The 12287-nt window shown below is 46.9% G+C and overlaps 1 protein-coding gene and 1 long non-coding RNA gene across 3 annotated transcripts in view; both read left to right on the forward strand.

Moving 5' to 3' along the window:
• Nucleotides 1-7454, forward strand: part of aco1 (aconitase 1, soluble) — a 29114-nt gene extending 21660 nt beyond the window's left edge. Inside the window, 8 exon segments of the mRNA XM_048236092.1 lie at nt 1197-1330; nt 5482-5556; nt 5558-5591; nt 5812-5934; nt 6478-6503; nt 6505-6572; nt 6999-7063; nt 7201-7454. Coding sequence (XP_048092049.1) covers nt 1197-1330; nt 5482-5556; nt 5558-5591; nt 5812-5934; nt 6478-6503; nt 6505-6572; nt 6999-7063; nt 7201-7317 — 642 coding nt within the window. The 3' untranslated portion in view covers nt 7318-7454.
• Nucleotides 7455-8806: 1352 nt separating this feature from the next.
• On the forward strand, nt 8807-10852 carry LOC125289423. 2 transcript variants are annotated; one of them, XR_007192632.1, is made up of 2 exons: nt 8807-9452; nt 9486-10852. It is a non-coding gene; the product is annotated as an uncharacterized LOC125289423 (long non-coding RNA). The 2 variants fall into 2 exon arrangements; XR_007192631.1 differs by having other exon boundaries at nt 8807-9419; nt 9486-10608.
• The last annotated feature ends 1435 nt before the right edge of the window (nt 10853-12287 follow it).

Consider the following 12287-nt stretch of genomic DNA (forward strand, 5'->3'; position numbering starts at 1 on the left):
TACATCAAGTCTCCACCCTTCTTTGAAGGACTGGTAAGCTCCTCACTTCTCTCTTTCTCTTTTAACTCTGTGTGTGTGTGTGTCCATGTAGAAAGTGAATGAGCAGTGGAACTCTCTGGAGGCTCCATCTGATGAGCTCTACACATGGGACCCCAAGTCCACCTACATCAAGTCTCCACCCTTCTTTGAAGGACTGGTAAGCTCCTCACTTCTCTCTTTCTCTTTTAACTCTGTGTGTGTGTGTATGTTGACTGCGTGTGTGCTTGTTTGTCTGTGTGTCAACTGTGTATTTGTGAGTGTTGATCACTGGTGTGTGTGTGTGTGTCAACTATGTGTGTATGTTGACTCTGTGTGTGTGTGTATGTTGACTGCGTGTGTGCTTGTTTGTCTGTGTGTCAACTGTGTATTTGTGAGTGTTGATCACTGGTGTGTGTGTGTGTGTCAACTATGTGTGTATGTTGACTGCGTGTGTGCTTGTTTGTCTGTGTGTCAACTGTGTATTTGTGAGTGTTGATCACTGATGTGTGTGTGTGTGTCAACTATGTGTGTATGTTGACTCTGTGTGTGTGTGTGTCCATGTAGAAAGTGAATGAGCAGTGGAACTCTCTGGAGGCTCCATCTGATGAGCTCTACACATGGGACCCCAAGTCCACCTACATCAAGTCTCCACCCTTCTTTGAAGGACTGGTAAGCTCCTCACTTCTCTCTTTCTCTTTTAACTCTGTGTGTGTGTGTGTCCATGTAGAAAGTGAATGAGCAGTGGAACTCTCTGGGCTCCATCTGATGAGCTCTACACATAGGACCCCAAGATCCACCTAACATCAAGTCTCCACCCTTCTTGGAAGGACTGGTAAGCTCCTCACTTCTCTCTTTCTCTTTTAACTCTGTGTGTGTGTATGTTACATTTCCGTGTGTGCTTGTTTGTCTGTGTGTCAACTGTGTATTTGTGATGTTGATCACTGGTGTGTGTGTGTGTGTGTGCGTCGCGGTATTATTGTGATGCGATATTGTGCGAGTGTGTTCAAGGCAATGCGCATGTTGAATGTGTGTGTGTGTGTGTGTGTGTCAACTATGTGTGTATGTTGACTCTGTGTGTGTGTGTCAATGTCCAACTGTGTATTTGTGAGTGTTGATCACTGATGTGTGTGTGTGGCCGTATGTGGTCTAAAAGCGTTGTTGTACGGCGACGCCGGGAGCTGAAGGCTCCTCAGACCATCACGGACGCGTACGTGCTGCTGAACTTCGGCGACTCGGTGACGACTGACCACATCTCCCCTGCAGGCAACATCGCACGCAACAGCCCCGCTGCCCGCTACCTCACTGGCCGAGGGTGAGAACACACACACACACACACACACACACACACATATATACACCTCGGCGGCGTCACACGCACACACACACACACATATATATATATATATATATTCCACTGCTTGGTTGAATTTCCCATTGTCCTACGTAATTTAGAACGACCATTAACCGTATGTTATCTGCACACCTATGAAGTAGATCCATTTTTTTGTTTAAATGAACTGTCCGCGTTGCATCCGAGCTGTAAAATGCAGGCGTTCAGAACATTGCAACATTGTAGCATATGGCCGGAGGTGGCTTTTTTTAGCTAGATGGATGACAGCAGGCTAAAGTAAGCGATGTTTCAAAGCTAAATTTCATCAGAATCTTGGATCGCCGGCTTGACAACGGGAGAGATAGAACTAACGATTGGCCTTTGGCCTTAGCAACCATCCATTTAGAACTAGTAACGGCAGTTTGTCCTGTGAGTTGAGAAATTAGTTGATATGTGCCGGAAGAAATTAGTTCTACAAACAAGACCGTTTTAGCGGATTAAAAGCGTTTAAATTGTAACAGGAAATGAACACCAAGCATAGTGGCACCAGTGGAATAAAAGCGGGATAATGGACTCCACGGTGGTCTGTTCACAGAAGTTAATGCACCACGAGGTTTAAGCGGCCCTCCGGCAATGCATTTACTCACTCCGGCCCCGCCGGGCCGTTTACAACCTCGACCGTGCATTAACTTCTGTGAACAGACCACCGTGTCGTCCATTATCCCTTACATATAGACATAGACACACACACATATGCATGCACATACACACATATACACATACACACACACATACCAGAGGTGATTGCTCTAAGACTACAGGGGAAGCTCAGCCTTCTCTAATATATCCTGGAAAATTGCAACAAATAATTCTGTTTTACGTTAGCCTACTCTTCCAAACGCTACACTACACTGGTTGTCGGTTCGACCCCGACCGGTAGGAATGGCTGAAGTGCCCTTGAGCAAGGCACCTAACCCCTCACTGCTCCCCGAGCGCTGCTGTTGTAGCAGGCAGCTCACTCGCCCGAGGATTAGTGTGTCTTCACCTCACTGTGTGTTCACTGCGTGCTCTGTATGTTCACTAATTCACGGATGGGATAAATGCAGAGACCAAATTTCTTTTATGCACAAGTATATTTGGCCTAGAAACCTGATTTACGATTAGATTGCTGTGACGACACGATCCATCAAAAACCCCTACAGACGCTCGGCTTCACTGAACTTTCAATGGCACTACAGAGTGGGCTGATCTCGGTGCAGAAAAGCTACACGTTTATTGGACAAGCGCCACAAAATCGTAATTTCCAGGGAAGCCCGGGGTCTCTGGGAGTGAATGGTACAGTGGGATGGCCCGGACGCCGAGCATCTGTATGATGATTGGAGGAACCGTCATAGTGACTGGACTCTTTTTGATTAACAGCATATGTCGTGATTGGAGAGGAAGAGTTTCAAGTTTAGGGATGCGTTAACGTTAGTGTTGGCCATAGACTGTATAAAAATAGGTGTGGGCAGGTGAAGCCAAGAGGCAAGTTGCAGCTCAAATTCTCAATACTGTAAATAAAACGTAAATATGGAGTTACTGAGTTTGTGACATGCGTTCAGTTGTGTATTTCAGCTAGGTTGTAGCCAGCTAGCTCGCTAGCTAACTGTGTAGCCTGGAGGCATTATGCTAAGCTAGCTCGCTACATTATGCTAAGCTAGCTCGCTATCTAACTGTGTAGCCTGGATGCATTAAGCTAAGCTAGCTCGCTATCTAACTGTGTAGCCTGGATGCATTAAGCTAAGCTAGCTCGCTATCTAACTGTGTAGCCTGGATGCATTATGCTAAGCTAGCTTGCTATCTAACTGTGTAGCCTGGATGCATTATGCTAACAGCCTTCTGATAGTCTTTCCTGCCACAACATAACATAACACATCAACATAAAGCAGCAAGGCAGATGAACTTACAGAATAACTTTAGTAGACTACCAAATAGCCTAAGGGAATATAATAGTCTAGTAGGCTACCAAATAGCCTAGGGCATAAAAATGTATGTGCGACCCAAATTTATTTTATGAGCTTGGGGAAAAAAAACACTAAATAGTCTAGGCTACATTAAAAAAATCCACAAATAAAAGGCGAACTATAATTACATGAATTACCCCTTGCGTTATGTATAGGGATGAGCGTATTCTCTCATACAAAGTAGCCTATGCACAGCTGTTCGCGAAGGCGATTGTTTTTAGGTCACTTACAAGGCACCATGATTTTTGTCCAAACACCGCCTTTTTTAAATTTGACCAATCATCGTAGTTTTACCATTGAAATTTCACCTACCACAACAGTCCCTCGCGCAGAATATTGAGCCAGATGGCACACTTACTTCTGCACCTTCTGCATATGACACCAAAAGACTGCCCTAGCGTGTTGGTTCCTCTGCAGTTTTGATGAGAATAAATAGAAGGCTAGCGTTAATGATCTGCTTACTTGCATCTCTCAACCTGGTGTTTGCTAACCTACCTAGGCTATGAAAGTAAGTTAATTAAAGGCCTACTTGGTTTACTGACATTTAGTAGGCTATGCAACCCATTGGCAAGCGTTTACCTGGATATGTCCTTAGCTTATGTCATGTTTGCTAGCTTGTGGGCTTAGTTTGAGTAGTGCTACCAAAATCAGATGGTAGCCTTCCAATCCACTCAGAAATGTAATTAGGCTACTCTCACGTCCTTAAAGGGGCAGGCAGTCAATTAGATGTACACCACCAATGTAATGACATTAAACAGAAGTGTAGTCAAATAGTTTACATCAATATGAAATTACTAGATACTTACTTGGCTATTAGTAATTATGCAGGCCACAGACTATGAATTATGCAAAAAAAGATATGAACTTAATATGAATTACAAAAATAAATGAATGTATTGAAACATATGACCATGATGCCATCTCTTTAGGTGACTGTCTTTTTTGGACAGTTCTCACGAAAAGGTTATACTGCTTTGTGAATTACCTCAGTCAAACATTTTCACAAATAAAGTAGGCCTACTTTGATTTTCTGTAATCCTTACTGTTTACCTTTGATTATCCTTTTTTTTAATAAGCATCAAGATTATCAGTGTGATTTTGGTCTTACTAACCTTAATTGCCCTAAATAATAAAAAAAAAATCATAACTATTTTTTGCAATTTTCACTTCCTCCATAATTTCTCCACAAGAAACAGCTAAAAACACATGAAAACTTCCATCCAGGGTTTTAGGTCGAAACAGTCTCAAAAACCAAATTGAAAATCCTGGAGGGACTGATTTTCTACCCTTGCCACTGGGGGAAAAAAAAAAAAAAAAAACCAACCAACAGGAACCAAACCTTTTTTTTTTTTATGCCTAAGGGAAATAACTCTAGTAAGCTACCAAATAGCCTAAGGGAATAGAATAGTCTAGTAGGCTACCAAATAGCCTAAGGGAATAGAATAGTCTAGTAGGCTACCAAATAGCCTAAGGGAATAGAATAGTCTAGTAGGCTACCAAATAGCCTAAGGGAATAGAATAGTCTAGTAGGCTACCAAATAGCCTAAGGGAATAGAATAGTCTAGTAGGCTACCAAATAGCTCCCAAATAGCCTGTAGCCTGTAGCCTGTAGCCAAGCCAGCTGCCATGTCTCAGAACTCTATACTGTTTGGTCCATTCTGGGTTTTGGGACTTTTGCCCTCAAATAACAATATAGCACCTTAATAATATTCATTTCATAAATGACCATTTTTATCAGAGCTTCCCCTATTCCAAAGAGCAGCAACCGCCACTGATACATACACAGTCAACACAGACAGACAGACAGACACACACACACACACACACACACACACACCCATACACTCACGCACTCACACTCACACACACACACCCCCATACACCCATACACTCACGCACTCACACTCACACACACACACACACACACACACACACACACTCACACACCCCCATACACCCATACCTCCTCACCTCCTCACACACACCTGCACACACACACTCCACCCCCCCCCCCATGCCTCCGCATCACACACACACACACACACACACACACACACACACACACTCACTCTGTAAGGCGGTGTTCCTGTAGGCTGAGCCCTCGTTGAGGGTTTAACTCATCTGACTCAGGCGGGGAATGGCCCGGTCATGTTTCGATGGAACCTATGCCAGCATCCAGCCCTTCTCAACAGGTTCTGGGCAACAAGCCCAAAACACTCTACCAGCCCACAGGAGAGACGGTGAGTGTGTGTGTTTGTGTGTGTGTGTGTTGGTCTTTGGTGTGTAAATATATGTATACTCATGTAATAATTCTGTCTTCAATTTTGGGAAACCATCAATTTTTAAATAGTCTGTTTGTGTGCGTGTGCTCGTGTGCGTACTTGTGTGTGTGAGCATGTGCGTGTGTGTGTTTATATGTGTCTGTATCCGTGTGTCTGTGTGTGTTGTGTGCGTGTGTAGATGGACGTGTTTGATGCTGCCGAGCGCTATCAGAAGGACGGCTACCCTCTCCTGGTGCTTGCTGGGAAGGAGTACGGCTCTGGGAGCTCCAGAGACTGGGCTGCCAAAGGACCCTTCCTTCTGGTGAGGACCCCGGGCTGGGGCTGCCCCTTCACATGCCTGAATCAGTCTCTAGTTAAGAGAGTGCCTTCCTGCTTGGAAGCTCATTCAGATACACACAGAGAGAAACCACACACACGCATCGCGCATCGCGCATCGCACGCACACTCACACACTCATCACACACACTCACTCACACACACACTCATCGCGCACGCATCGCGCGCGCGTCATCGCGCGCATCGCATCGCGCGCATCGCGCGCATATCTCGCATCGCGCATCGCGCATCGCGCGCATCTCCGCGCGCGCATCGCGCGCACTCTCCACACACACTCGCGCTGCGCGCATCCGCGCGTCGCATCGCATCACGCGCGCACACACGCGCACGCATCACTCACACGCACTTGCACGCGCGCACGCACACACGCATCGCACGCGCACACACACACACACGCATCACTTTCCACACACACACACACACACACTCACACACACACATCACGCACTCTCACACACACATCAACATCACTCCATCAAGCATCTTTTCTCTCTCTCTTTCGTCTCAGGGCATCAACCTGGTTGGTATGGTGAGTTCACCGTAGCAACCTGGTTGGCATGGGCATCATGCCTCTGGAGTATCTCCCTGGAACCGGGCTGGCTGGGCCCTCACCGGGAGGGCTACACTGTGGTCATCCCCCCCACAGCTCACCCGCGTGCTGGTGGACATCAGATGGCTGTCACACACACACACACACACACACACACCTGCCAGGGGGCCTTCCTGTGTACATCCCCACAGCTCACCAGCGTGCTGGGGACATCAAGGGACTGCGCACACACACACACACACACACACACACACACACACACACACACACCTGCCGGGAGCGCTACACTGTGTACATCCCCCCACAGCTCACACCACGCATGCTGGTGGACATCAAGGTAACACACTGCCTTGCCTGCGCCCGCGCGCACACACACACACACACACACCTGCCAGGAGCGCTACACTGTGGTCATCCCCCCACAGCTCCACCGCATGCTGGTGGACATCAAGGTAACATACACACACACACACACACCTGCCAGGAGCGCTACACTGTGGTCATCCCCCCACAGCTCACGCCACGCATGCTGGTGGACATCAAGGTAACATATACATACACACACACACACACACACACACACGTACACGTACGCAAGCACACACACACACACACACGCACACACACACACGTGAACACACACACAGTAATAAAGCCCTGCTCTTGTGTGCCCCTCTGCAGCTGGACACTGGGAAGTCCTTCCAGGCACGGATGCGTTTCGACACGGACGTGGAGCTGACCTACTACCACCACGGCGGCATCCTCAACTACATGATCCGCAAGATGGCCACCGAGTAGAGAGGACCTGAGAGAAGACCTGCTCCGTCTTTCCGGATGAACCATCCTAAACGCACACGTTCCCCCCAACTGTTCTGTCCTCTCTTTATTTCCGTGTCCTCCTGTTGCCATGGGGGCCCAACCCTTCTGTCTCTCTTTGGTTCAAGGTTCCTCCTGTTGCCATGGAGACCAGCCCTTCTGTCTCCTCTTTGGTTCCGTGTCACTCCTGTTGCCATGGAGACCCAACCCCTGTTGCCATGGAGACCCAACCCTTCTGTCCTCTCTTTAGTTCCGTGTCCTCCTGTTGCCATGGAGACCCAACCCTTCTGTCCTCTCTTTAGTTCCGTGTCCTCCTGTTGCCATGGAGACCCAACCCTTCTGTCCTCTCTTTATTTCCGTGTCCTCCTGTTGCCATGGAGACCCAGCCCTTCTGTCCTCTCTTTAGTTCCGTGTCCTCCTGTTGCCATGGAGACCCAACCTTCTGTCCTCTCTTTAGTTCCGTGTCCTCCTGTTGCCATGGAGACCCAACCTTCTGTCCTCTCTTTAGTTCCGTGTCCTCCTGTTGCCATGGAGACCCAACCTTCTGTCCTCTCTTTATTTCCGTGTCCTCCTGTTGCCATGGAGACCCAACCCTTCTGTCCTCTCTTTAGTTCCGTGTCCTCCTGTTGCCATGGAGACCCAGCCCTTCTGTCCTCTCTTTATTTCCGTGTCCTCCTGTTGCCATGGAGACCCAGCCCTTCTGTCCTCTCTTTAGTTCCGTGTCCTCCTGTTGCCATGGAGACCCAACCTTCTGTCCTCTCTTTATTTCCGTGTCCTCCTGTTGCCATGGAGACCCAACCTTCTGTCCTCTCTTTAGTTCCGTGTCCTCCTGTTGCCATGGAGACCCAGCCCTTCTGTCCTCTCTTTATTTCCGTGTCCTCCTGTTGCCATGGAGACCCAGCCCTTCTGTCCTCTCTTTAGTTCCGTGTCCTCCTGTTGCCATGGAGACCCAGCCCTTCTGTCCTCTCTTTATTTCCGTGTCCTCCTGTTGCCATGGAGACCCAGCCCTTCTGTCCTCTCTTTAGTTCCGTGTCCTCCTGTTGCCATGGAGACCCAACCCTTCTGTCCTCTCTTTATTTCCGTGTCCTCCTGTTGCCATGGAGACCCAGCCCTTCTGTCCTCTCTTTATTTCCGTGTCCTCCTGTTGCCATGGAGACCCAGCCCTTCTGTCCTCTCTTTAGTTCCGTGTCCTCCTGTTGCCATGGAGACCCTTCTGTCCTCTCTTTTAGTTCCGCTGTCCTCCTGTTGCCATGGAGACCCAACCCTTCTGTCCTCTCTTTGGTTCCGCGTCTCCTGCTGCCATGGAGACCCAACCCTTCTGTCCTCTCTTAGTTACTGCCTTCTGTCGCCATGGAGACCCAACCTTCTGTCCTCTCTTTATTTCCGTGTCCTCCTGTTGCCATGGAGACCCAACCCTTCTGTCCTCTCTCCCAACTGTTCTGTCCTCTCTTTGGAGACCCAATTTCGTGGTCTCCTGTTGCCATGGAGACCCAACCCTTCTGTCCTCTCTTTGGTTCCGTTCCTCCTGTTGCCATGGAGACCCAGCCCTTCTGTCCTCTCTTTAGTTCCGTGTCCTCCTGTTGCCATGGAGACCCAACCCTTCTGTCCTCTCTTTGGTTCCGTGTCCTCCTGTTGCCATGGAGACCCAACCCTTCTGTCCTCTCTTTAGTTACGTCTCTTTCTGTTGTCGTTTAGGAGCAGACCGTCTTCTGCTCTCAACTGTACACTTCTGTTTTCCCCTGTGTCTGTGTGCATGCGTGTGTGCGTGTGGTTTGTTTGTTTGTTTGTTTGTTTGTTTGTTTGTTCAGTGCTGCTCTGGTTCACTAGCGCAAGGAACTCTTTTCAAGTGTTTTGAAATGACCAACTAATCTAGAGTTGCTACTCACAGCTCCATACGGTTGCTAACAGAGCTCGCTAACACGGCCCAGAATCTAATCCTACCTCAGCGTTTGCCAACATCACAGGTGCGTCTACACCTGATGTCATGACCGGTGCGTCTACACCTGTTCCAATCACAGGTGCGTCTACGCCACGCCCTGGTCTCATCACAGGTGCGTCTACGCCACGCCCTGGTCTCATCACAGGTGCGTCTACGCCACGCCCTGGTCTCATCACAGGTGCGTCTACGCCACGCCCTGGTCTCATCACAGGCACCAGGTGGCGAACAGGAAGCCCGTGGCGCCGTCCGAATTTCGTCCGAAGGCCGTGACTTGCTAAAGGTTCTACTGCTCTGTAGGTTTTACTGCTCCGCCAAACTCAAACGCACAAATCATGTGGCTGGCTTATGTATTTTACGGCTTGCCCTGGTAGGTTGCCTTGGTGACTCTGTAGCACTTCCTGCCCAGTCTCCTTGGCTGCACTAAAATGCAGAGGAGGCGGGGCTCTGTTCAGCCCACCCCCAGCAAGGCGACCAATCAAGTCGTTTTTTTTAACGTAGACCAGTGTGGAAAACCCAATCAGCATTCAGTCAGTAGACGGGACTTGGCCATCGTCTCCAATTAGGTTGTTATTCCAAAAGAGTCAGCAAATGTGCTGTACATGGAATAATACACACACACACACACACACACCTAAATGAATGAATAAGTAATAAAATACTTATGTTAGAAGTAATACTAATGATTATAATGTTAATATACTAGAGGTCTTTATATTACAATGTGTAATATTCCGTATCTGTGTTGTCTGCGGTGGATAGGAGGTGTAGTGGGTAATGGACTCATGTCTTATAGGGCAGTCTGAATATTTCTCCAAGTGCCTACTGGCAGACTCCAAGAGCAGTTTAAGATGAGCGGAGTCACACACACACACACACACACACACACAGTTTAAGATTAGCAGTGAGAGTTTGGCAAAAAGTTTGTTTCTGGTTCTAGCTGTTCTCAACTGAAGGTGAAGTGGTCATTTTGGAATGCCCTCAAAGATCATGTGTTCTACGCACATCCAATCAGCACAGCCAGAGGGCGCTGGAGACCATGTGTTCTACGCACATCCAGTCAGCACAGCCAGAGGGCGCTGGAGACCATGTGTTCTACGCACATCCAGTCAACACAGCCAGAGGGCGCTGGAGACCCATCCACTGCCCGCCAGCCTCTTGCCCCCTCCACCAGCTTCCCCCACCACGCAGCCAACCTTAATCTTGAATAGATGCCATTGCCCCAGTTCATTTATTATTGGTCTCCATGAATTATGTGCTTGATTATTGCTCTGAATGCACTGTTGATTTTACCTGACGTTTTAATCAAATAAAGATATTCAATTAATGCATCTTAACACAATTGTGTAAGAGTTTTGTGTAAGACTAATGTGGAATACTCTTTAATGGATAATTCAGTCACAGAAAAACCAAAACCGCCTACTTGTTTCTAACAAATACATTTTCCTGCTTTATGTGTTTATTTTTCTGGCCATATGACTACTATACATTGTTCATTTTAATGTTAAAATAATGTTTAATGATTGTAAGTCGTGGATAAAAGCGCCTGCTATGAATGAACCATAAACGTATTTGATCCGAGTTTGCTTTCATCTTTTATCGTGTATTGTTCCGGGACACTGAAAGACCGGGGTACACGAAACTTGGTGGGTATGTAACCCCACATGGATAGCATGGAACCATCGTTTTTCGTTTTCATCTGTCAATCCGAAAGGAGGGTAGGGCAGACACAGTTTTCTGTGAATATCTCGAGAACCGTAGGGTTTAGGAGGACCACCTTATTTTTGTATGTTGATCTTAAGGAGCCATGTCAACCCATTCCATAACCACTCATTGCATGTATAGCGCCACCTAGTTAAAAACAAAAAAGTAAAAATGAGGTGTTGTAATCGCAGGTATCTGTGAACTAACATGGTCCAAACTGCACGAAATTGGAAGTGTAGGATCATTATGACACCCTCTGAATGCACGCCAAGTTTCGTGGAATTCCGTTCATGGGGGGCCACACAATAAATTAATTTGTTACTGTACCCCAACTGGCCTGTAGGTGGCCGGAGACAGTTTTCTGTGAATATCTCGAGAACCTTAGGGCCTAGGAGGACCACCTTTTTTTGTATGTTGGACTTAAGGGGCCATGTCAACCCATCCCATTTCCACTTATTTCATGTATAGCGCCACCTAGTTAAAAATTAAAAGCAAAAAAATTAGGTGTTTTAATCACAATATCTCTGGCTGACATGGTCAAAACTGCACGAAATTGAAAGTGTAGGATCATTATGACACCCTCCGAATGCATGCCAAGTTTCGTGAACTTTCGTTTATGGGGGGCCATACAATAAAATAATTTATGTGTACATTTAGTGACCGTACACCAACAGAGTTTTCTGTGAATATCTTGAGAACCGTAGGGCCTAGGGTGACCATTTTTTTGCATATGTTTGCCTCCAGGGGTCATGTTAACCAATTACATATGCACACATGTGCATAAACAGATATTCACACACATACATTCACAATAATCATACGTATGCCACATACACACACAGTAGATGTACGCATGCATGCACATTATATAAAATGTATTTTACATGTGAAATCTATGAACTAATCATGTTTTGGTACTTGTTGTCTAGCAGATACCAGTGAGAATTGAGTGTGGATAATGCAATTGAGTGTGGATAATGCAATTCAGTGAGACAATTAGAATCATATATGCCTTTCACCTTTTGTTTTTAGCCAGCGGTCAGACCAGCAGATACCCTGACTTTGATGAATTACTGAAGCTAAGCAGGAACAAAGGAGGAAATGAACACAATTTGCCAAGTGTGACTTATTTTTGTGGAAAAAATGTGCCGGACTGGGCGGCTCTGCGGTACATCTAGTTATAAATTAGCAAGAAGAATGAATGATGGAAGTAATGCATCACATTAATTATTTTATTCAAAATGGTTAAATGCATAAATCCTATCACTAGTATTTTGGGTATTGTTTGAAGCCAAGATGCCCACTGAAAAGA

The sequence above is a fragment of the Alosa alosa genome, chromosome 24 (genome assembly GCF_017589495.1).
Source record: "Alosa alosa isolate M-15738 ecotype Scorff River chromosome 24, AALO_Geno_1.1, whole genome shotgun sequence".
NCBI classification, from domain to species: domain Eukaryota; kingdom Metazoa; phylum Chordata; class Actinopteri; order Clupeiformes; family Clupeidae; genus Alosa; species Alosa alosa.